General features: G+C 35.4%; 2 protein-coding genes across 3 annotated transcripts; both read right to left on the bottom strand.

The window, feature by feature from the left end:
• Positions 1–3312: 3312 nt before the first annotated feature.
• Positions 3313–5039, bottom strand: LOC133796350 (uncharacterized). Of its 2 annotated transcripts, XM_062233824.1 has the most exons (4): positions 4923–5039; positions 4224–4641; positions 3778–3882; positions 3313–3670 (listed from the first exon to the last, which is right to left on the bottom strand). In XM_062233824.1, exons 2-3 carry the CDS (start codon positions 4613–4615, stop codon positions 3807–3809), a joined length of 468 nt encoding a protein of 155 aa, XP_062089808.1. In that variant the 5' UTR covers positions 4616–4641; positions 4923–5039; the 3' UTR covers positions 3313–3670; positions 3778–3806. The 2 variants fall into 2 exon arrangements, with proteins under 2 accessions (XP_062089808.1, XP_062089809.1); XM_062233825.1 differs by lacking the exon at positions 4923–5039 and having other exon boundaries at positions 4224–4653.
• Positions 5040–8224: 3185 nt separating this feature from the next.
• LOC133796349 (uncharacterized) lies at positions 8225–13109 on the bottom strand. The gene is made up of 10 exons (XM_062233823.1): positions 12820–13109; positions 11811–11933; positions 10990–11077; positions 10745–10830; positions 10458–10670; positions 9777–9958; positions 9200–9358; positions 9046–9126; positions 8913–8967; positions 8225–8759 (listed from the first exon to the last, which is right to left on the bottom strand). The coding sequence occupies exons 1-10, from the start codon at positions 12928–12930 to the stop codon at positions 8589–8591; spliced, it is 1269 nt and encodes a 422-aa protein (XP_062089807.1). The 5' UTR covers positions 12931–13109; the 3' UTR covers positions 8225–8588.
• Positions 13110–24010: the final 10901 nt, after the last annotated feature.

Raw genomic sequence — 24010 nt, 5'->3', positions numbered from 1 at the left:
TATTTTTATATTTAACTTTAGATTATAAACATGACTTAAACTTAAATAAAATTGAATAAATAACTAATTAAACAAATTAAAATAAAATATTTTTAAGATATTTTACAATGATAATTATTTAAAAATAATAAAACTATATATTTTATAACTTAAATAAAATTTAATTAAACTTAAACTTAATATTATATTAAACATATAATATATAATATTTTGTTATCACTGCTAAATTCAAAAACTAGAACAAACATAAACTTAAACAAAAATTAATTAATTAAAATATGATATTTTTTAGATATTTTATAATAATTTAAATAATTAAATCATATTTATTTAAAAATAATAAAGACATACATATCATTTTTTTTATCTTATAAATTTGTGTGATAATTTATTTTTTATTAAGTGATTATAGCTCATTTTCTTCATCAAATTCACCAAAAGACATTGTGAGATACATTAGAAACTAAAAATAATGTATGCATGTATAGTATATATTACTGTTTATACTATGACTTTTTCTATTCTTATTTTATTTCTATTATTAATTTCTTTTTAAATATTATTGTATTTTATACATATGTCATGTAGCCATGTAAATATATATTTATGTCAACGTTGTGTTTAGATGTCATATATTTATAGATTATTGATATAAATATTTACTTATATTGTATAACTAAAATTTATTCTATTATATATATATTTTAAAAAAAAGTAAACTAGTTTTTATTAAAATTATACACAATATTTATAACTTTGAAACTAAGTAAACGTGCATTGCACGGTGCTTCTACCTAATCTATTTAAAAAATGTGTAGATAACGGAAATTCTTGGTTTTAATAGTTTTTTATTTTTTCCAGTAACTTTAACGGAATATTCTTATATTTAACAGAATATTCTTATATTTAAATAAATAAACAAATTAAAATATAATATTTTTGATATATTTTACAATAATAATTATTTAAAAATAATAAAATCGTACATTTTATAACTTAAATAAAATTTAATATTATATTAAACATATAATATATATAATCTTTTCTTGTCATTGACAAATCCAAAAACTAGAAAAAACATAAACTTAAACAAAAATTAATTAATTAAAATAGGATATTTTAAAGATATTTTATGATAATTTAAATAATTAAATCATATTTATTTAAAAATAATAAAGACATACATATTATTTTTTATCTTATAATTTTGTGTGATAGTTTATTTTTTATCAAGTGATTAAAGCTCTTTTTCTTCATCAATATCACCAAAGGACATTATGAGATATATTATAAACTAAAAATAGTTGATGCATATATACTATTGTCTACATTATGATTTTTTTTATTCTTATTTTATTTCTATTAATAATTTCTTTTTAAATATTATTATATTTAAATTTATATATATGTCATGTAGCCATATAAATATATATTTATGTCAACGTTGTATTTAGATGTGTAGAGATTATTAATATAACTATTTATATATACTATAGAATTATAATTTATTCTATTATATATATTTAAAACAAATAGTGATCCGGTTTTTATTAAAATTATAGATAATGTTTACAATTTTAAAACCAAGTAAATGTGTATTGTACATTGTTTCTACCTAGTAAATATATAAAAAGTAATGATATGTCCACCCAAAATATACACTCAAACATTACACACAGTGATGTGGCAGTTTGGTTTAGCCAATCATATTTATTAAAACTGAGACTCACTGTTTTAAAAAGCAGTGACACATCACTGTGTGTAATGTTTGGGTACATATTTTGGGTGCAGATATCATTACTCATATATAAATATGTTTCTTCTCAGTGTATATAAAAGTGTGATTATTAATAGTTAAAACTCAAAAAAAATTATTATATATATACACATTCTTTGAGTTGAGAATCAAACAATTTGTCCAGATTATATATATATATATATTTAGAATTTTAAGAGGCAATTTCAATAGGTTTAATAAAATATATGTGCAGGTCTATACAATCATGTATATACATTATAATATAAAGCTATATATATATAAATGGTGGTGGGGTTTAGTCCAATAAAGATGTATATTTTTTTGGTAAGTAAGAAGACTAATATTAATGTTAAACTTTGGGATATGATTGATATGTAGTTGAATGGGCTCCCTATATAGTTTATTGTTATTGAAATTCGTTAAAGCATCATTTACATATGTTCCGTTGGATAATGTTATGTCTACTTCTTTCCTCCTTTTGATTCTGTCTTTTTTTCTCTTTCCATTTCCTCTTATCCAACATATTTCTCTCCCTCTCTTTTTAAGAATTTTTATATTCGAAAATTTTATTATAAAAACCCTTAAAAAAGAAAAAGCAGTACCCATTCCATTAACCAAATACCAAAATTCCTTATTGACTATGTTTTTTTTCCTTAAAAACAAACGAATTTGGGAATATATGTAGAAAGTCGTTTACCAAATAAGAGTTTATCTACCATATCATAGCAAAAATCTTAACCAAATGTAATTTTTAAAAAATTTGATAAATGTATTTCTTCTAGAGGAGAGAGACATAAATTCATACTGAACTATCATTTTTTTATTTAATATATGAATAATAACAATATTTATCATAGTTGAATAGTAAGATACACTTGTCATATTTTTATAGTGAAACCTACTACTTATTTTTTTTCAGTTATTATATATGTATATATATACTACTTATATTTGTATGTTTTATAGATATATTGCAACAATAATTCTGCTTCAATCATGAAAGTAGAAAACTAGAAAGTATTTTTCATAAAAAAAACATGGGAAACTTGATAATGGAACATAAAGTACGTACTGTTCAATTTTCGACTAGAGAGCTTGCCATATTGATATTGTATGGACAAACATAATAAAAATAATTGCCTTTTTCAGAAAGAAACTAGTTAGTATACTTTCGTTCAATGGGCCTAATGATAATGAGCAATATTCTTATTGTTACTAATAATAACAATTGCTCTATTTAAAAGTGAAGTGCCAATCATAGCTATTTGAATCTTGACCCAATTATTTCTTTTGCATATAAAGCACAAAATTGTGGTCCCTTCATATTTCTTATATATATAAATATGTAGAAACTGAATTTAAGTATGATTAAGTGCTGTGGACATCGAATTTTAATTAATCATGATTTTAAGTTAAGATTATATAAGTAGTCTTGTCGATTACATGTAAATAAACATTCTAATCATCAAGGTACTTGATCTCATAATTAGGGTACGTACTAATGCACATGGTGATCATAATTCTCGAACTCAATAATTAATAATAAGTGCGAATTAAGGAATCAATTCCATTTAAGAAAACAATGCAGAGTACAAAAAACAAACAAACCCTTGATACATAGACAGAAAATAATTTAACAAAAAAAAAAAAAAAACCAACAAAAACTACATGACTTTTATAATATTATGAGAATAGCCTAAGAATTATATTAGATGCAAGGCATAAATATAAAGCTGTTATGTAGACATGGGTCTTGAACCAAATATTCATCATGTTGATAATCTGATTTTGACCATAAGAAAGCCTCTCAGCACCTCAAATAAATAATCATCAAGTGAAACGCTGCTAACATTCTACCATATCATCTCTCTCATTCTCTCTCTCTCTCTCGAGATCGCTTGGCTGAAGTGCCTGCAATATATCAAAATTTATACTTAGATATATATATATACATATATACATAACATATAATTGTGGTGTATAATGAAAATGAATATACATGTAATTAAGGTGCGTACCCAAAACTATATTTAGATATAAGATATGTCTAGTATGAGTCCCGAGGAGCATTGCATCTAAAACACTCAATTCGGCTAGCAAAGTTGTGCTCGTTGCATCCAGACCTGTCCAAAGTAGTAAACACATATTTATGAGAACCAAAATCAAGGACAGGACAATGCTAAAAGAGAAAATGGCTTATATTTACAGACATATATGCAATCATGTCAGCTGTACTATAAAAAAAGAATATCTTGCTTTTAAAAACAGTCAAAGAATTAAAGAGAAAAGAACAACAAAAACAACTAACTATAATATTCAGCATACACAACAAAGTAGTTCCCTAAAAAAAAGGTTATAGAGAAGAAGATATTGTAGCATTATTCTAAATAATGAATTAAAAAGCTTAATTTGTAACACTAAAACGGGCAAAAATGAAAATTTTAAATATTTATATGATAATGACCTGTTGCAAATCCAGTCACCGGATTTCCAGCCGGGTCGGCCACCCCCACCAGCAGCGCCACCTGCCAAGCCAAAACCAGGGCGGGAGCGGGGCATGTCGCAGTCGTAGCCGCCGACGCCATCATCCTTGAAAGCACCGCACTTGAAGCAGCTAGAGCGGCTGGCGAAGTTGTGAGCACCGCAGTTGCCAGCGGCGCAGTACCAGTCGCCAGGGCGGACATCAGAGCCAGTGGTGGCAAAGGCGAAGGAGTTAGAGGCTCCTCGTCCTCCTCCGAAACCTCCGAAGTCTCCTCTGTCTCCCGACCTCGGGTCGCCACATCGTTGGCATGACTCTCTCCTCTGAAAGTTCAGGTGCTGGCATGACCTGCAGTTCCAATCTCCTGGTCGGCTCATATTGTCTTCTTCTTCTTCTTCTTTTTCTACACCACAAACTGTTTGATTAAATAACTAAACAGTAGAAATATACGTATCATAAAAAAATGACCTTTTTCCTTCTAGACTCTCTAGCTATTAGAATATACAACAGTAGATTTAGTACGTACGTAGTTTTATATATTTATTTATATATATATAAGTGGTGTAACAATATTATTATATATCAACTAAACTAGAACCATATATATAATAATAATGATGCAACATTTACCAAAATAATAATGTGACAATATATATAATATATATGGAAGAAATAATTTATTACCTAACTCCTTACGAGAGAGAGAACTGGTGGTTGTGGTAGTGGTTTAATAATGAGTTGGAAGAGAGGGTTATATATAGTAGTAGGAAATAACGAAAGAGATGGAGATGATATTTGGTGAAGAAATGCGTCATAAGGGGGTGCTTATATACATGGCTCAGCTCAACCAAAGCACAAAAGAGAATAAATGGAGGGCCGTGAACATACTTTTTCGTGTTCTTCAATTTCCCAACCTTGATAAACGTAAACACAACAAAAATCTAAAGGCAACACCAAGAAAAAGAGAAAAAGGAAGAATTTTTTTTTTTTAATTTTGATTATTTTTATTTTAAATAAAACGATTCCAAAGACAGGATATTTTGAATTTTGAATAATGCTACTTTAATTTCCCTTACTCACTCAGTCATCACTTACTAATTAGTTACTCATATTATTATTAATACTATTGTTTCTTTTCATTTTATTAGTATGTGTTAGTTCATTTTCTTTTATAAAATATTTGTTAGTTCATTTTAGTGCATATATATTTTGTACAAGCCAGCTGTCAAGCATGATTTTATCTATTTGAGTGCATAAAAAAAAGATAATGTATGTATACATACTTTTGTTATGATCAAATTTATAAAGATCTTTAGTTAGGATTGAACTTGAACTATGCATACATGAAATTGAGCCCTTCTTTGGGAAAGTTGGCGCCAGAGTCTAAAACAGAGGGTGCAATCAGCAACTGCCATACATATATATGATAATATTATATAAATTATTTACTTTATGTAAAGATGAAGGTAGTACTAATTATTATTATTATTGGAAACCGAAATAAGAGATTTGTATATATATATATATATATAATTTATGAATATTGCAAGTTCTCACAACACATCTTAGCCTGCCATCTTTAGAAAAAGTGATGCAGAACAGAGTATCTATGAAAGACTATGATAACCCAATACCCTTTCAAATCAGTGTGCTAAGAATTAAGAATAGTTTTATTTCTCATTTGGTAATGGAAAGTGAATTTGATTACTTAGGGTTTAAGTTTAAGCAGTGCTTTTTTTTTCTTCTTTTCTTCATCTGATTTTGCAAAGCACATATGATATATATATCCTCTTACAAATAAAGTTAAGGCTAAAATTTTAAGGTTTGGGCAGGGGGCAGATATAATATGATCCTATATATCTATCCACACACACACATCAATCCAAATAAGATACCAAGGGATCTCTGAGACATATTTTACAAATATTGCTTGGTGGAACATAGTTGAACTAAGTTGACCAAATCTGTAGTTTGTATAGAGAACTATAGCCAACAAAACCAGACCCACAAAAAGAAAACTGGGATTCTGTAACCTAATAGCACAACAAATCTGCTCAACTCAATCAAGTGAAGCATGAACCTAGAAAGGCCCTTTGACCATGCCATTTGGGACCCTCTTCCACTAATGTGGCACTCAAAAATTGGGGTCTACCCCACAAGCAATATGAGAGAGACCCCAACAAAGGAATTTATGGAGAGCCCAGCTGTCAGCATTTGATTGGACAATGTGGAATCCTTATCAGCATTTTCTTCACTAAGACATTGCATATTCTTGTAAGCACAAAGCCTTGGCCCGGCTAAGACACTTTCTTTATCTTGGTCACATATCCAAACATGGGTCAGGTCTCTTTCAATTTTAACTTTGAGATTCAGCACATTTTGACAGTCAATTTTATGGGAAAAAATTGTTGTTGCTTTACAAATTTGAATATTCCTTTATTCGTACGTAAGTTCCAACTTTGCAGAGAGTCAAGTGAAATATAACAACATATTTTGGAAAAAGGCCAGGGACTACTCATCTCATCATGACATGGCAATTTATCATTAAAAAAAAACAAAATTTGCTTAACACTACTAGATAGTAGATATTATTATCACTAAGTATTATACATAGGTCGGTCGTTACAAATTATTATTATCATCAAGTACTATATATTATTTTGTGTTAATTCTTATACATGTAATGGTTATTAATAAAATCTTTGATAAATAATTTGTTAGCATTGATCGAGAGTGGAAAAGAAAGAGAAGGGTATAATTATAATGTGCATAAAAAGAAAACGAAATAAATCGAAAACAGAAAAAGAAAGAGGTGAAAATGGTGAGTTTCAATAAAGCTAAGTTGAAGCTGATGATGGAATATATAACAAGTAGTCTTCGAGGTATGTTTTATGCATTTTGACCATCCTTTTTTTTTTTTTTTTTGGGAGAGTGGTGTGGTGTGGTGTGGGGGGGTTTCTTTATCTTTTCTTTTGCTGCGGCTGCTATTCCTAATTGTTGCTCTCTCTCTCTCTCTCTCTAAAACAACTTTAGCTTTCTCTCTCTGGCCTCCATTCTCTTGGGGAAGGGTAAAGGAAAGAAGAGGCAAACTGTAAAGAAGAGCTAAAGGGGAAGTGGGCTGATTCGATTCTCCTCGGGAATCGCTTCCATGCACGACTAGACTACTTCTACGACCAACTTATTCATATTCTCCTTTTTTGTTCCTAATCTGCCTTCTTTCTTCTGTGTGTTTTTTCCCATAATTTTATTCAATCAAATCTCATAATACTCTCTCTCTCTCTCTCTCTCTCTCTCTCTCTCTCTCTCTCTCTCTCTTATACAATGCATGTATTCAACAAATGAACATGTATACATATATATGAGTGATGAGTCACTTTAAACAAGGTAGATAGCTATAAGTACTAGCACCAAAAAGTGCCCATGCAATTGCTCAATGGGCTATCTCAAGTATCGATAGTGATATAGTACTTAGTAGAAGAAAACAGAGAGATACTGATATCATATGCACTTGAATGAATTTCCTTTATTAATTGAAGATTTAGCCATTTCTTTTATTTTTCCTCTATCTATGTACAACTGTTTCAGTGCCATACAGACTCGTAACAGAACTGCTACTATACCTAGTACTACTGCCCTCCAATCAACATCAACTTACATATTCACCACCCACTATGCACAATCCACCACACTTGGCCACTAGGAAATCTCACTCTTGACACAAATGTAGCATAATGAAACAGATTTCTTTCAATTCCAAAATGAGCCTTTTGCTATACTTAACCTAAAATATATAATTGCATGAGATATATTAAGGTTTTGGTCATAGAACAATTTCTTTATATACTTAAATTCGGATTTAATATATTTTGGGTTGGTAACACAAAATACATTAGATCAAAATCCAACAGCATTAGATGTGGACCATGAAAACAATTTATAGTTAAAAGCCAAGCTTAATATTTAGTTCAAGTGTTTTATACACACAATTCACAAAATTAAACAATTCAATTTCATTCTTCACCGATAATATATTTGCTCGATCCGATACAAGAATGATTGACATGAATAATCATACTATAGACAAATTATAACCCTTTTTCTTTTTTCGTCTAGGCTTACACTTGCCCAAAATTCCCAAGGCTATACTTACTGTGTGATTTACCTATCACGGTCACCAGTGCCAAAATGATATCAAGAAATAAAACCTGAGACTAGACCCCATCTTCACAACATACTCCATCCAAAAGGCATGACTAATTTTGGTGAAAACCAAAAACATGTATGTGAGAGTAACTAAATATTCTAGCCTAAACATTACAACAGGAAAAGAAACAACGTTACTATGAAGTTTCATTGTGACCCTCTTCTGCTCCGGCTACCAGCACCAGCCAAACTAGAACTAGGCGAAGCACTTCCACGGGGACCATGTGATTGAACTTGACGAGGAGATCCCGAACTCAAGTCACTTACTCTCAATGCCTCAGCCTCTAAATTCTTGGCTTCATCTTTAAGTATCAACATCTGCTTCAGCAAAAGAAGGCCAGTGAATGAGTGCAGTTCATATCTTATTATAAACAGATCAGTGCATCAGAGTCATTTAAAAAAAAAAAAGACACTGATGATAATGAAAACAAAGCATCCTATTGAAGAAATGTCTTGAATTCAGTACTCTACCCGAGTTTCATTCTCTCTTAAACGGTCCTGCAGAGCACTTATGGCTGGACTCAAGCTGCATAAATTTAAGACAAGATAAGGACAAAACAGAAAGAGACGCAGCAGGAAAAAAAAATGAAATAGTTATGCTGACCAATATTCAATTAGTTTGCACATGGAAGCTTGATATGTCGATGTGTGATGTACAAACGCAAGCGGATGAACTTTCCAATCCCTGATTAAGAATACACAAATTCAGAATATAAATCACTTTCTAGTTTAAAGTAACATGTGATCATCTTTAGCACCTCATATTTTGCATGATAGCTTGGTTATATGCTGCTTGTTCCTCTTCGTACAATACACGTTGCAAATCCGTGAATGATGTTAAAGGAGATTCAAGCTTAATAAGGTTTGATGAAGGCATTACATAAAGGGGAACTTCCTTCCTGACATACTCTGCACCGCTGCCACCAAACATAACAGTCTGAGTTAAAGGTCAAAAGTTTCCTTACAAGAACAGAGTAGAAGAAGATTGAAAATGGGGACAAAATAACCAAGAACAGAAGCGAAACAAATCAGTAAACAAGAAAATAAAACACTGTAGCTGGGGTGGACCAAAGTAGATGTAGCAGTAGCAGATAATATGTGAGAAATAAAACCAAACTCATCCATAATAACTGACTATTTGATTATACCAAAGAATGCAAAATGTAAAGAGGATGCATCATATTCATAACAAATAAACACCAACGATTTAATAAAGTATCATATTCATAACCAATAAACACCAAAATTTAAATGTAAAGACTTCAACCAAAAAAAAAATCATTTTTCTAAAACGACTAAGAAAGATTTGGAGTGGTTATACATACTCATGTATACCTCATGTCCAAATTTGAACGATGCATTGCTTCTTGCATACTCTCTGACATATCCATGGGATCTATATCAACAAAATCATATGAATGGTTGGTATTGTAGCTTCCTCCAAATCTCTCTTTTTTTACAGAGCTTGCATCAGCATTAGCAAAGAGAACCCCCAAATCAGAAGATCTTCCCCCAACCTAGCCAATAAAAATTTATTAGGAAAAGCAAGAAGCACTGAAGCAATATATATCACGGACTAAATGAATCTTTGCTATCTAAGTACCCAACCAATTGGCAGCATATCGATTACTAGAAAGTTTATTCAATTAAAATTCTATCATCTAAGTATCTCTGTGGTGAACAGGTAGAGAAAAAGAAAAGGAAAGAGTACGAAAGAAGAGAGAAACTTTGATGAATGCATAAACAACTCTGTCGATGTTTGATATAGCTATACAAACGGCACGTAACCGACCTAACGCAATTAGGAAACTAACTTTAGAATTAAAATAAAATAGTAAAACTCAAGCACTGAAACCTAAACAGATAAGATTGCTTCCTAAGTTTACACCTATAAAATAGATAAGTGATATTCCCATCAATATACTTTCCTATCCTTACCCAGGCTTTTTAGTACTCCCTCCCCTTGTGCATAAACTACCACCTAGTTATTTCCACTTTGATAAATGACATTTATACCTTAATACCTCCAGCCATTCTAGAATCACCGGTGTCTTGTTCAGGACTCTCTATGGCAGTGCCAGATCTCACTGCTGCATTTTCTGTGGAACTCAAAGATGATTCAAGATCAATTACCGAATTTTTATTTACAGGAGACAGAGAAATCGGTCTTGAAATTTGAGATTGCTTCCCATCTGAGGACTGGAATGCAATGACTTGGATCCTGCCAACCTGAAATTCAATAAATTGTGACCCATGTACACCTTCATGGTGCTACTTCATTAATAATAATAATTTCAACAAACCTTGTATGAATCCTCACTGAAACAGGAAAAAATCAGCCCAATAAACCCAGAATCAAGGAGTTGGTACATTCCTTGAGTACGCACATCTACAAGCAGAAGGCAGTTGTAAATATTAGTTTTCAGAACTAAATAAAAATAACATGTCGAACAAATGACAATTGTATCTGCTCAGTAAACAACTCTTTCTATTACTCTTTTTAACTTGAATTTTCACATCAGATCTATTACTGAATTTTCACACTCACCAACGTGTGAAGGAAGAACTGTAATATGAGGATGTGAATGGTACCACCCAATCACTCTAGTTGTTCTTCCTGTTGAAGTTGTCATTCTGTGCTATATAAAGTTAAAGATAAACAACGTGACAAAAAGCAAAGACAAAGAGAGCTAGGCTATACAACCCAAAATTTGCATATGAGCAGAATGTCAGATTTAGTAAGCCTGCATGAGACCCTTATCTTATGAGAGTAAATTCATGACTTCCTTATATGGCCAAGCCTCATACTTTTTAGGTGTGGAAGAATATTAACTACTTCATAGCCTAGAAACCTAAAACATCGTAATAATATTGGGAGAGAGGGAGTGGGCTGCTGGGAGAAAATAAGAAAAGGGGAGGAACCTAAAAAATGAGACAGAAACTCTCTTATCATTGTGCATCAGTCATGACAATACACTATCCTGTGTAATTCACACAAAAGTCATAGGTCACTAGGCAAAAGAACATAGTAATAATAGAAGCTAAGGGCACCTTAAACATTATATCATTGCCAAAGTTCGCATGGCATCAAATTTGCACATAAGAAAAATTTATCGAATTGACGTAACATCAAAAATCTTTTCTACATAGCTTAACACTCATGTAGTTAGAAAACACAAACTTTATGTTATGCTGTTACCATAGGGAAAGTTTTAAGGTGGTACTTTTTTCTTGTAAGAGTGTTGATTTCCCAAATTGAAGTAAATATTGTCAACTGTAATTTATTTTCCCTCTAGTAATGGTGTCAACATCATATATCAAAGAGTTGGAAAAAACAATACAAGTATTAAATGAAAGCAGCAAGGATATTTCAGCTTGGGCTGAAGCAGCAGCCAGCTGTTCAGGATTGGTCTCCACGCGATCCTTTCTCCGATCAGATCGAGTTTGAGGTGATGCTCCCCAAATTAGTGCAATTACATTCCCATTCTTGTACTACACTCACAAATATCAGATATCAGATATGTATCATTAATACAAAATACCAAGGTCAAAATATATTCAAAGAAAATTAAAATTACTTGAAATAGGTAAAAAAAAAGACCAATTCAAAATAAGATGGAAGCATCGTCTAAATACCATAGTTTAGTTCCAGACAAGACATACCAAGAATCATGTACATCAAGCATGAGCACAAATAATTTAACCATTTAAGGCACTAGTTGGTTTCCTTGCCAACAACAATTGCAGTCATCTTTCAAGTACCTAATGTTCTGGTGTTTGCTCTTCATAGCAAGACATACATGGCGTCTGTGAAACCTATATACATGCATACTCGTACATATTCATACATGAAAATACACACATACACACACATGTATATGAACTAAAATTTTCAAGTTTTAAATAGCATTAACAAACCTCAAAGCTCAGTTATGAAAATAACCAGTCAATAATACGTAACGAGAAGTAATTAAACGTTACTCAACACCAGCTTATTCTGAAACATAGATAATTTCAAAAACCCACTTCCACTATTATAATCAAACATATGTATATATATAGATTGACTTCATTGAATCCATTTTCGAAGATATTAGGAAATTAACAAGCAAGTAAAGAGCAATAGAGGCACATTGCTTAATCACAATTCTACAAGGACGCCACGGTTTCTGAGAATCGCAATACCCAAAAGCACAATTGAATACAGAGAAAGGGCAACCCAAAATCCGTTACATTAAAATTGTTACAAAGCTCCATTCAGAAATGCAATCCAAGAGACATAACAAGATCGAAATTGTTGACATCAACACAACCAAACCCTCCAATCAATAATGTTAATATATGATGAATGAAAAGATGGGAAAAATGAAAGAAAAACCTCGATATCACCGAGAAGAAGGCCCATGATCTCTTCGGTCTCGGTAGACAATGCATGAGTTAGACAAGTTAACCAGACGTCCTCGGACATTTTCACACATGTTAGAGACATCCTCTTCCTTCTCTGTTTTTGCTTATCTACTTTGTACCAAATCTAATCGCTCACTCTCTCTCTCTCTTTCTGTAGAAAGTAGAAACCATCAAAGCAACCATGCGAAGAACTCTGGTTGAGGGTGAGGTTGGACTGTGGAGTGTGGGGAGGGATCTGACTTGTAAGAAAGCCGAGCGAACGAAGCTCAGACCCCTTGCCCCAAATGAATACTTTTCTTATTTCTGATATGACCCCTGAACATCTCATTTTTTGTGCCACACCCCTAAAAATATCTTAAATTGAATCAACTTCACGAAATTCTTGCATTTATGCCCCAAATTCTTGCATTTATCACGAAATTCTTGCATTTCTGATATGACCCCTGAACATCTCATTTTTTGTGCCACACCCCTAAAAATATCTTAAATTGAATCAACTTCACGAAATTCTTCCTTGTTTTTTTAAGAAAGATTAAAGATATTTGAAAATATATATATTTGTGAATTTTTGCATTTATATGCATTTTTTTTCTATTTTTTATTAACGAGGAATAAGTACATTAGTTATCAAAAGGTAGGTCTTCACATTGTGTAAAAGATATATTAGGAAGGCATCAATTTAGAATCTATGCGATAAAAAAACTTACTTTTAGAAAATCACCTGTTAATTTGAATTAAAAAAACTTACTTTTAGAAAATCACTTGTTAATTTGAATTTTATGTAATTAATATAGATTATTGCGTAAGAGGTGTTTGTTTAATCATTACAATTTGATTTACTTAGTTAGATTACTAATTATCTCATATTCAAAGAAATAAAGTTATTTACTTAGTAAGATATTGTTTCAAATAATTCAAACAATTTTGTGAAGCCTTTTGTTTGTTTTGTGCTTATTTAGGATTATCCAGTGCATGTTTGTATTTGTTTTGTGTCTATTTAAGCTAGGTTTGTGCCTTCTTAGGCTAGATATATATTTTCAGATTTTTCGTATGTCTGCTTAAACTATCAGTAACACCATCAGACTCAGAGACCTTCGAGATAAGTATTTTTTAAATAATATCTAATTCATTTTAAAACATTTCATCTTACATAAATATTTTGGTTTTTGTTTTGTTATTATTATAATTTTTGCTAATATCATTGTACCAAACTATTGGATGGATACCTCAAACTCCAAAATCACTTCTATTTTTATCTTTAAGTTTACTTATATTTGTTGGGTAAAAGATTACTTATCTTCATTAATTTGTGGTGTATATGTAACGTCCCAAATTTCCTAATAAGACTTAAGACCTTGATTAAGGAGTCAGGATGACCATTTATGGAATTATGTGATATATATATGTACATCATTATGTGATTATGTGATTATGTGAGTTATATTATAATATGACTTGATATGCGTGTTTTGGTATATTAAATATGCATGTGAGCTTATTTATGATTAATTGGGTAATTTTCGTAATTTGGCTCGTTATGGGTATATTTGACATATATGTGTGGTTCTACATTACTATGTAAATATGTTTGGGTTACTCGGCACGAGACGATCCTAGGAAGTAAGTTAATGGGAAAGTCACAACGGGACTCATACTTGACTCTGAGTGAGTCAGGGGGTATATTGTGTATTTAACACATTACCGGGATATTTGGTAATGAGAATGATTATTTGATGATATATTAAGAGTTAGTGAGAAAATGAGGGAATTCTGGGAATTTTGACTATTTTACCCCTGTTGACCGCGTTTTTGGCCAACGAGGTGAGAACGTCAAAAACGATAAAACCTTCAAAAGAAATAAAACGACACAGACGGTTTTGAACATAAAGTAAATAACACACGCAATTTTTATAGTGGTTCAGCCCCAATATGCTGGTAATAGCCTAATCCACTTAGAGTTGTGATTATAGATCTGCACTCAAGATCAGATGAACTTGAGTCAACTGAGTTTCTTCAGTGCAGATTACAAGAATACAAATACTTTCTCTCTCTAGAAAATTCAGATCCAAAAAGTCCATTTCTGATCCCATCAGCCATATATTTATAGGCTTAGGATCATACATTTGATCTCCCTTAGAATCGGGATATTCCATTATATTTATTATATTTAAATTACAAAAATATTCAAAATGTAACAAAACCCCAAATTTGTGGGAAGAATAAGAGATTCACGCGTATGCCCAGACCGATTCTTGTTGAAGCCGTTTCTAGGAATCTTGACGTAATCTGTTCTACCTGGTTGATGAATATCACCTTCTGGTCAGCCACACCTCTACTTGGACAGTCATGCACTTGGCTGGTAAGACATACACTTGCTGGTAGGACATGCACTTAGCTGGTAGGACATGCACTTGCTGGTCGGACATGTGCATGGTTGATCGGCCAAGTCCATTACTGGGCAGCAAAGTCATTCCTGGGCAGCAAAGTCACTCCTGGGCAGCAATGTCATTCCTGGGCGGTCATGCACATCTCTGGTCTAACATGGCACACTGGTCTAGCATGACATTTCTCTGGTCTAACATTGCACACTGGTCTAGCATGACATATCTCTGGTCTAACATGGCACACTGGTCTAGCATGACATATCTCTGGTCTAACATGGCATATCTGGTCTAACATGGCATACTGAGCTACTCCTAAGCCAAGTCACTTTATTACAACTCTGAGGAGCCAATATATTTATTGACTTATTAATGTGTCTTTTACGGACCATGTACTGCCACTTGTCACCTCTATTGCCACGTCATCGATCTCCAATTTTTGGGGATAACAACCCCAATGGGTGTTTTTGAGACCCCGGACATTAGGATTTGCTTGAGGTTACTTAAGCTCGAAGTAACCTGTCAGAAACATAAAAAGAACATTCAATACGTTCTCTCTTTCTCCCGTTCTCTTTTTGACGTCATTCGCATTTTTGAAGGAAACTCAAGTTTTAGGACTCGAATTCAAGCAAGAAATGAGTCGTGGCGATTCTAGGGAAGATTAGAAGCTTATTAGCCGGAGGATTTAATTAGGAAACACTCAATTAGAAGTAATCCAAGCTTTAAGTTTTGAGTTTTCAAGTTTCTAAGCATTGATTGGATTTTACGTTTTTAGGAGTTTTTGATTTGATTGGGACTTGGGATTTTAATGGTTTTGGGAAATTAGGATGTTTGGGAACTTTTTTTTTTAGATTTGGATATGTTTGGATAGGTTTTTGGAGGATTTTAAATGGGAGAAAACGTAGAAAATGGCTGGTTTCGAGGTTGGGTCGCAACCTTGTTCTAGCAAGTCGCGACATGTGTGAACCCAGAACCAGGAGGGCTCTTGGGGGGGGGGGGGGGGGGGGGGGGGGCACCGCGACTCTAGAGGGCCAAGTCGTGGCTCGCACCTTGAAGCCTAGGCAGAGGGCTCTTTGATGGACCCAAAGCGGGTATGTTTCACAAATTTATAACTCGCAAGCGCACGAATCGTATATGAAATATAGTGTTCCTGTAAGCACGATATCGAACCCAAAGGAGTTGTCTAAAATAAAAAAGAAAACTATTTTAAATGAAAATTAATAAATTCTAACATAGCTTCAAAGATTGATGAGATTTTTTGTATAATAAAAATAAAATAAAAGATAATAATAAAGAAATTAAAGATAATACATATAAATAAATTAATATTAGAAATCAAGATGGTAGAAGAAAGATTATTAAGGTATTAGAATCTACAAAATATAAGTTCAATAATATTTATAAGTACATTGATTCTCAAGTTTTAGTGATAATAAATCAAACTATCATTTTCCAAATAGATTTATAATTTTAAGCACAAATTACTTCTAAAAAGATATGATTTTTCTTCACTTTTCAAATTATAATTTCAAAGCATTTAGTGTAAATCAATCTAATGAAATAACAAATAAATCAATGAACATTATTTATAAGGAAAAACATAATATTTTTGTTCTAAGCATTGGATGTGTACAATTTAATGACACATCTTACACAAAGAATATTATGTTTTTGCACTAATGAAGAACAAAGTGTAAATATGTTCTAACAATCTAAAATACAAGATATTTAAGATGAAAGAAAATATTTGAAGAAGAAAATCCATAAACTTTATTGCACAAAATGAGAAATTAACATACATACAAAACAAACACTATCTAGTTACATATTGTTTCATCATCACCTTAATAATCTTAAAAAGATTAGAAATTCATAACTAGAATAGCAAATACAAACTAAAAATTACAAACATTAATAGGAAAATTTGGAAGATAAACCTCCAATTTTTTCCTCTAAAAACTCATAAAAAAAATGACCAAAAAGAAAAAAAAATATGAAGAGAATAGAGAGGTCTTGAAAGTGTATAACTTATGGTGTAACCTCTTCCAAAATTAAGCACCCCCAAATGGTCTTGAAAATTCCCTATTTATAGCCAAAATGAGAGTATTAAAATAATCATTTTAAATTAATTAAATTGATTAAATTAATTAAATTAATAATAATATGGCAAATAGGGGTAAATTATAGGGTGTGATGATGATGTTATGGGGTAAAATGTGTAGAAAAGTTTAAGTAAAAAGTTGTATTTTTGGACAAAGAGACAATGGGACAATTTGCTTTTGTTGGCTAAAAAAAACACAAAAAGGCTGGCTTGTGGCTGCTGCATGGCTGGAGGCAGGGGACAGCTGGGTTGGGCCTGGGTGCTAGGTATTCGGCAGGCCTTGTTGGCTGGGTGAAGGAAGCTGCTGGCTGTGTTGGGAGCTGGAGGCTACGGGCTGGGCTTGTGAAGGCTGCGGGCTGGGTTTTCTGGTGGGCTAGATGGTGGAGACGGGCCCAAGTAGGGCAGGCAAGCCTGGGTTGGAGGCATGCTTCTGGGTTGGGCAGGAGGCGTTGGGTGAAGAGGAATGCAGCTAGGCCTGGCGTGTTGTGGGTTTGCTGAAGAGACATGGGCCTGCTTTGTGGGCTTCGATCTGCAGGAGGTTTTGGCTGGGCAACTTTATGGTATTTCAATAATACCATTTTTCCTTTCTTTTCTTGTTTTCTATCATTTTTTCCAAACATAAAAATACCACAAATTCCCTAACAAAATAAACATAAAATAAATCATAATAAACTATTTTCACTATAAAATAAATCAAGTTAATTCTTTGAAAATATTAATTATAACTTAATTTATAATTAACATTTAAGCTCAATAATACAATATTTTTTTACCTCAAACTAAACAACAATAATTCAAATAATTAACTACAACATTTTACAACAAAATAACTATAAAAATACACAAAAATCTATAAAATTAAAATAAACCTAATAAATTTAAAATTACTTAAAAACTTAATAAATTACTTAAAAACTCAAGAATTAAACAACAATTAGCACATAAAAAGTGGTAAAATAACTCTATTTTATAGAGTTATCACTCTTTGTCAGGGAGGCGCGCCGCGACCCCCAGGGCCAAGTCGCGGCCCGCCTGTGCATTTTTGGCCAGATTTGGTTTTTAGTCATGGGAACTTAACTCTAAGGACTCGGGATCGATCCTACTACCCGGATTGGTAGGATTCAACATCCCGAAGGCTAGGACTTGGTCCGGAAGTCTTTATTTACTCATTTTTTATGGGATTCTATATTATGGTTATGACTAGGCGATTGCTAGGGGTTCAGAATCAGGATCATGCTCAATGGTCGTTTATTGGTGTTATCCCCAAAATTTGAAAATGATGATGTGGCAATAGGAATGACAACTGACAAGGAATGGATGGGTGACTTGGCTTAGGAGTAGACTAGTGTGCCATGTTAGATCAGAGATATGGCATGCTAGACCAGTGTGCTATGTTAGACCAGAGATATGCTAGACCAGAGTGCCATGTTAGACCAGAGGAGTGCGTGTCCTACCAGCCAAGTGTGTGACTGTCCAGTAGAGGTATGGCCGACCAAAAGGTGATATTCATCAATCAGGTAGAACAGACTACATCAAGATTCCCATAAACGTCTTCAACAAGAATCGGTCTTGGCATACGCGGGAATCTCTCATTCTTCCCACAAATTGGGTGTTCTGTTAAATTTTGAATATTTTTGTAATTTAAATAGAATGAAATATCCCGATTCTAGGGGAGAGCAGGTGTATAGTCCTAAGCCTATAAATATATGGCTTAGGGGATTAGAAAAGGACTTTTGGAAATTTGGAGTTTTGATCTGAATTTTCTAGAGAGAGAGTGCTTTTTCTTTAGAGAACTCTTTTGTATTATGAGAATTTACACTGAAGAAACTCAGTTGACACAGGTTCATCTGATCTTGAGTGTAGATAAATAATCATATCTCTAAGTGGATTAGGATATTACCAACATATTGGGGCTGAACCACTATAAAAATTGTGTTATTTAATTTCTTTAAAAAATCGTCTGTGTCGTTTAAATTTATCTTGAAGGTTTTATCGTTTTTGACGTTCTCACGTCGTTGGCCAAAAATTCGGTCAACATTTTGGTGCTTTCATTGAGAGCCTGAAGAGAAAAACAGACGGTCCCTGGAGTGATATGGCGCCTAAGAACACCAATGCAACCTCCAAGAAGACGGGCTCCTCTAAAGAGCCTCCTAGATCAGAAGGTCCTAGCCTTCAAGATCGTGAAACTGAGCCTAGAGTCATGCTCGAGGACGTAGCTCCAGAAGTTGAAGAGCTCCAGGAAGCCATGGGCGCCTTCCAGGAGGAGATGGCCCAGTTCAACGCCAGGCAGGAGGCGTTCGTTGAGGAAATGGCTAGGCAGAATGCCGCATTCGAGTAGCAAAAACGGGAAATGGACGCCAGGAGTAAGGAGGTCCGTCGACAGTAGGAGGAGGCCGACAGGCGATATCGCGAAGCTGCACTTGCTCTGGAGGCAGCTACGCAGCTGACCCAGGCCAATGCCCAGGCTGCACCTGGAATGGCAGCCACCCCAGGAGCAAGGACCACAGAAGCTGGTCGTAAGAAAACTGATAGACCAGGCAGAGGTGGTAATAACCCACCTGGTCGTGAGGAAGATGGAGTCTGATCGCACACTGCCTCAACTCAAAGGGGGAACTCCAAAACCCCCTCAAGGAGCCACCGATCAGAGACTTCCAGATCAGGAAGTCACAAGTCAAGCAGCAAGAAAACACCTCCTGTGCAGGAACATAATAGAGCTCCTCGAGGCAATGAGATTTCCCACTTCAAAGATGGGCATGGGCGTGATGAAGCTGACAGTCATCACACTGACCATTCGAAAGAGAAGAATAATAATAATCATCGAGGAGGAGAAGATCGCCCAGCTCAGATAGGAAGGCCACCACTGCATCCCAACCAGCGCAGTGGCAAGGAGCATGTTCCACCCAGCAAACCTTCTGAGAGACTCAGAGTACGGTGTTTGATCGGTTGGGAAAGCACACTACTCAGAAGGATCTGAGGGACGTCATTGCTGATAGAAGAAGGACTGTCCCAGTCAAAGGGCAAGAGCCAATCCGTCCTACCAGTCGAGTAAAAATACTTGATGATGGTTTGCCGGATAGGAACACCCGACCAGGTGGTCCCGAAAATGAGTCCCTAGCAGTTGCCCCAGGCATCTAAGCCTAGCTTGATGCTTGACAGCAGCAGTTCAGAGTCTGTCAAAACAACCAACTGCGATTGATCCAGTAGACCACAGGAGTGGCAGCCTTTTTTGTGCTCGAATTAGAGCAGCTCAACCACCAGCAAAATACAAAGCACCGGTACTGCCAGTTTATACAGAAAAGGCAGACCCGATTAGGCATGTTGGGAAGTTCGATGATCAGATGGAGCTGCTCGGGGTGAGTGATGACTATCGCTGCAGAGTCTTCCCCACCACATTGTCCGACACTGCCCAAGAGTGGTATTGGAAGTTCAAGCCTAACTCCATCACTTCTTGGGAAAGTTTTAGAAATGAGTTTTGTAGGCAGTTTAGTGCTGCTCGAACCCCTCTTGTTTATGCCAATCACTTGGCAGATATAAAGCAAGGGAAAGATGAGTCTCTCAAGAACTACATACAAAGGTTCATGAGAGAAGCTAACCGAGCTACTGCAGTAGGAGATGAGGGGAAGATGGTGGCAATCTCTTCCGGCATTATCTATCGGAGTCCTTTCTAGGACAGCATACATCGCAACCCGATTTCAACATTACAACAATTTTTGGACCGGGCGGACAAATACATGAAGTTGGATGATGCAATTGAGAAGGGAGAGAAGGGCCTGAACAACTCGAGTGGATCAACTGATCCCCCCAATAATGGTGGAAATGATCAAAGTGGTGGTAAGAAACATGGGAATAACAGGTCTGACCGCCACAATGAGAAGAAGGCTAAGTCGGGACCAAACGACAAGCCAACTAAGTATGAACCTCGATTCACCAACTACACCACTCTTTCGGCGAGCCGAGCGGAGATCTATTTGGTCAGTCATCAAGAGGTCCCTTACCGGAAACCCCCACCTATCAAGAAGGAGATGAGTAAGAGAGATATGAACAAGTTCTGTCGCTTCCATGGAGACTATGGTCACGACATGAATGAGTGTAATTATCTCAAAGATGAGATAGAGTTTCTCCTCCGGTCGGGGAAGCTAAAAAGTATCGAGCAGAGAAGTCCCAAGGAGAGGGGAGTAACAACAATCCTGGATTCAAGCGGCAACGATCCCCACCTTTGCAAGCTGAACCTGTGGACTTCATACTAGATACTATATGTGGAGGATCACATCTTGCTGGAGAAAGCAATAAGGCGAGGGAGAGGTATGCTCGCACCCTTCGTCATGAGTTGGATGCAGCATCCACCTCCAAAATTATGACAGTGGAGGAACGACCACCAAAGAACCCAAGATACGAAAGTGAGTCCCTCACTTTCAATGAAGAAGATGCTCGACACGTGAGGTATCCTCACAATGACCCTCTTGTTGTGACAGTCCAAATTTCCAATATGAAAGTGAAGAGATGTATGGTCGATACAGGGAGTTCTGTGAACATTATCTATAAGTCATCCTTCGAGAGGATGAAGCTATCTATCAATGACTTGAAGCCGTGCTCTCAAGTCATTTACGGGTTTACTGGAGAAGGATTGTCACCAGCTGGAACAATCAAGTTGCCCGTCACGATGGGGGAGGCTCCCAAACATGAAACAATAATGACCGAGTTTTTGATTGTTGACTGCCTGTCCGCCTACAATGTGGTTATTGGTCGACCACTGCTCACAAAATTACATGCGGTAGTTTCAATCTGGCACCTTTCCATGAAGTTCCCGACCAGTGCTGGCATAGGTTGTGTCCAAGGAGACCAGAGGGAGGCTAGGGAGTGGTATAATGTCTCGGTAGCTAAGGCAAGGAAGGGGGCCAAGGAGAGCAACATGATTGTATGTGTTGAGAGAGAGGAGGTGGACGAGATGGACGCCGACCGAAGTTTTGCAGTTGTAACCGATCAGGAAGAGATGTTAGAGGAGTTTTGCCAAGAGAGCACTCTTGATTTAAAAGAGCAGAAAACCCCATCCGGTGATGAAGTCACCAAATAAGGTGTTGCCCAAAGCAAGGGAAGGGACTTTGATCCTCACTTTGGGGATTATGAAAGTGATGTGGGATCGTCCGAGGAGTTATAGGAGGTCCTTATAGATGAGAATGACCCGGCGAGAGAGGTCAAAATTGGAAAAAAGTTGAAAACAGAGGTGAGAGCACAACTGATAGAATTCTTGCGAAGGAATCAAGATGTCTTTGCCTGGTCTCACAAGGATATGGTGGGTATCTCACCAACTGTGATCAACCACATGCTCAACGTGGATGAAAGCTATCCAGCAGTGCAGCAGAAGAGGAGATTGCTTGACAAAGATCGAGCAAAAGCTCTTAAGGAGGAGGTAGAGCGGCTAAAGGAGAATGGGTTTATAAGGGAAGCATATTACCCTGTCTGGGTTTCAAACCCAGTGTTGGTGCCCAAACCCAATGGAAAATGGAGGACTTGTGTAGATTTTACTGATCTGAATAAAGCATGCCCAAAGGATTGCTTTCCTTTACCGAGAATAGACCAGTTGGTAGATGCAACCTCTGGTCATGAAACATTGTCCTTCATGGATGCATATTCGGGGTACAACCAGATCAGCATGCATCCTCCTGATGAAGAGCATACCAGCTTCCGGACAGATATAAGGCTATACTGCTATAGGGTCATGCCCTTTGGACTGTAGAATGCAGGAGCTACCTACCAGCGTTTGGTCAATGGTATGTTCCGTGACTTAATAGGCAAAAGCATGGAGGTATACGTAGATGATATGCTAGTGAAATCAAAGGAAGCTGAAGGGCATGTGCGAGACTTGGAGGAGTGCTTTGCAATACTGAGAAGGTACAGCATGAAGTTAAACCCCCTCAAGTGTTCATTTGGAGTGGGTTTTGGAAAATTTCTTGGGTTTATTGAGAACTCCCGAGGAATAGAGGCAAACCCAGAAAAGATAAAGGCTCTCATAGAAATGAAGTCTCCAGCTAGAATAAAGGATGTACAAAGCTTGACTGGGCAGATTGCAGCTCTAAGCAGGTTCGTTTCTAAATCAACGGACAAGTGTGTCCCGTTTTTTTAACCTGCTTAGAGGGGGCAAGAAGTTTGAGTGAACGGTAGAATGTGAGCAAGCTTTCCAAGCAATAAAGGAACATTTAGCCCAACCTCCTGTTCTTTCTAAGCCCGTTGATGGAGAAGACCTCTTTTTGTACCTAGCAGTCACGGAGCATGCTGTTAGTGCTGCCTTAGTACGAGAAGAAGATAGAGTACAGCTCCCGGTGTACTATGTTAGCAAGCGCTTGATAGGAGCAGAGTCCTGGTATCCCGTGATCGAGAAGTTGGCTTATTGCTTAGTACTTGCATCACAAAAATTGCGGCCATACTTCCAAGCACACCCCATTAAAGTCCTTACTGACCAGCCTCTACGCCAAGTCTTGCAGAAGCCGGAGTCGTCGGGTCGGCTACTTAAATGGGCAGTTGAGTTAGGCCAATTCGAAATCAAGTACCAGCCGAGATCTGCTATTAAGGGTCAAGCTTTGGCAGATTTCATCGCTGAATGTACCGGGATCGCTGATGTGCCCGACCAGCAAGAGCGTGTCACTGGGCAGAAAGATGAACTTCCTACTTGTCAACTTTTCGTT

The sequence above is a fragment of the Humulus lupulus genome, chromosome 8 (assembly GCF_963169125.1).
Source record: "Humulus lupulus chromosome 8, drHumLupu1.1, whole genome shotgun sequence".
In the NCBI taxonomy this organism is placed as follows: domain Eukaryota; kingdom Viridiplantae; phylum Streptophyta; class Magnoliopsida; order Rosales; family Cannabaceae; genus Humulus; species Humulus lupulus.
This window is presented reverse-complemented; position numbering and strand designations above follow the sequence as displayed.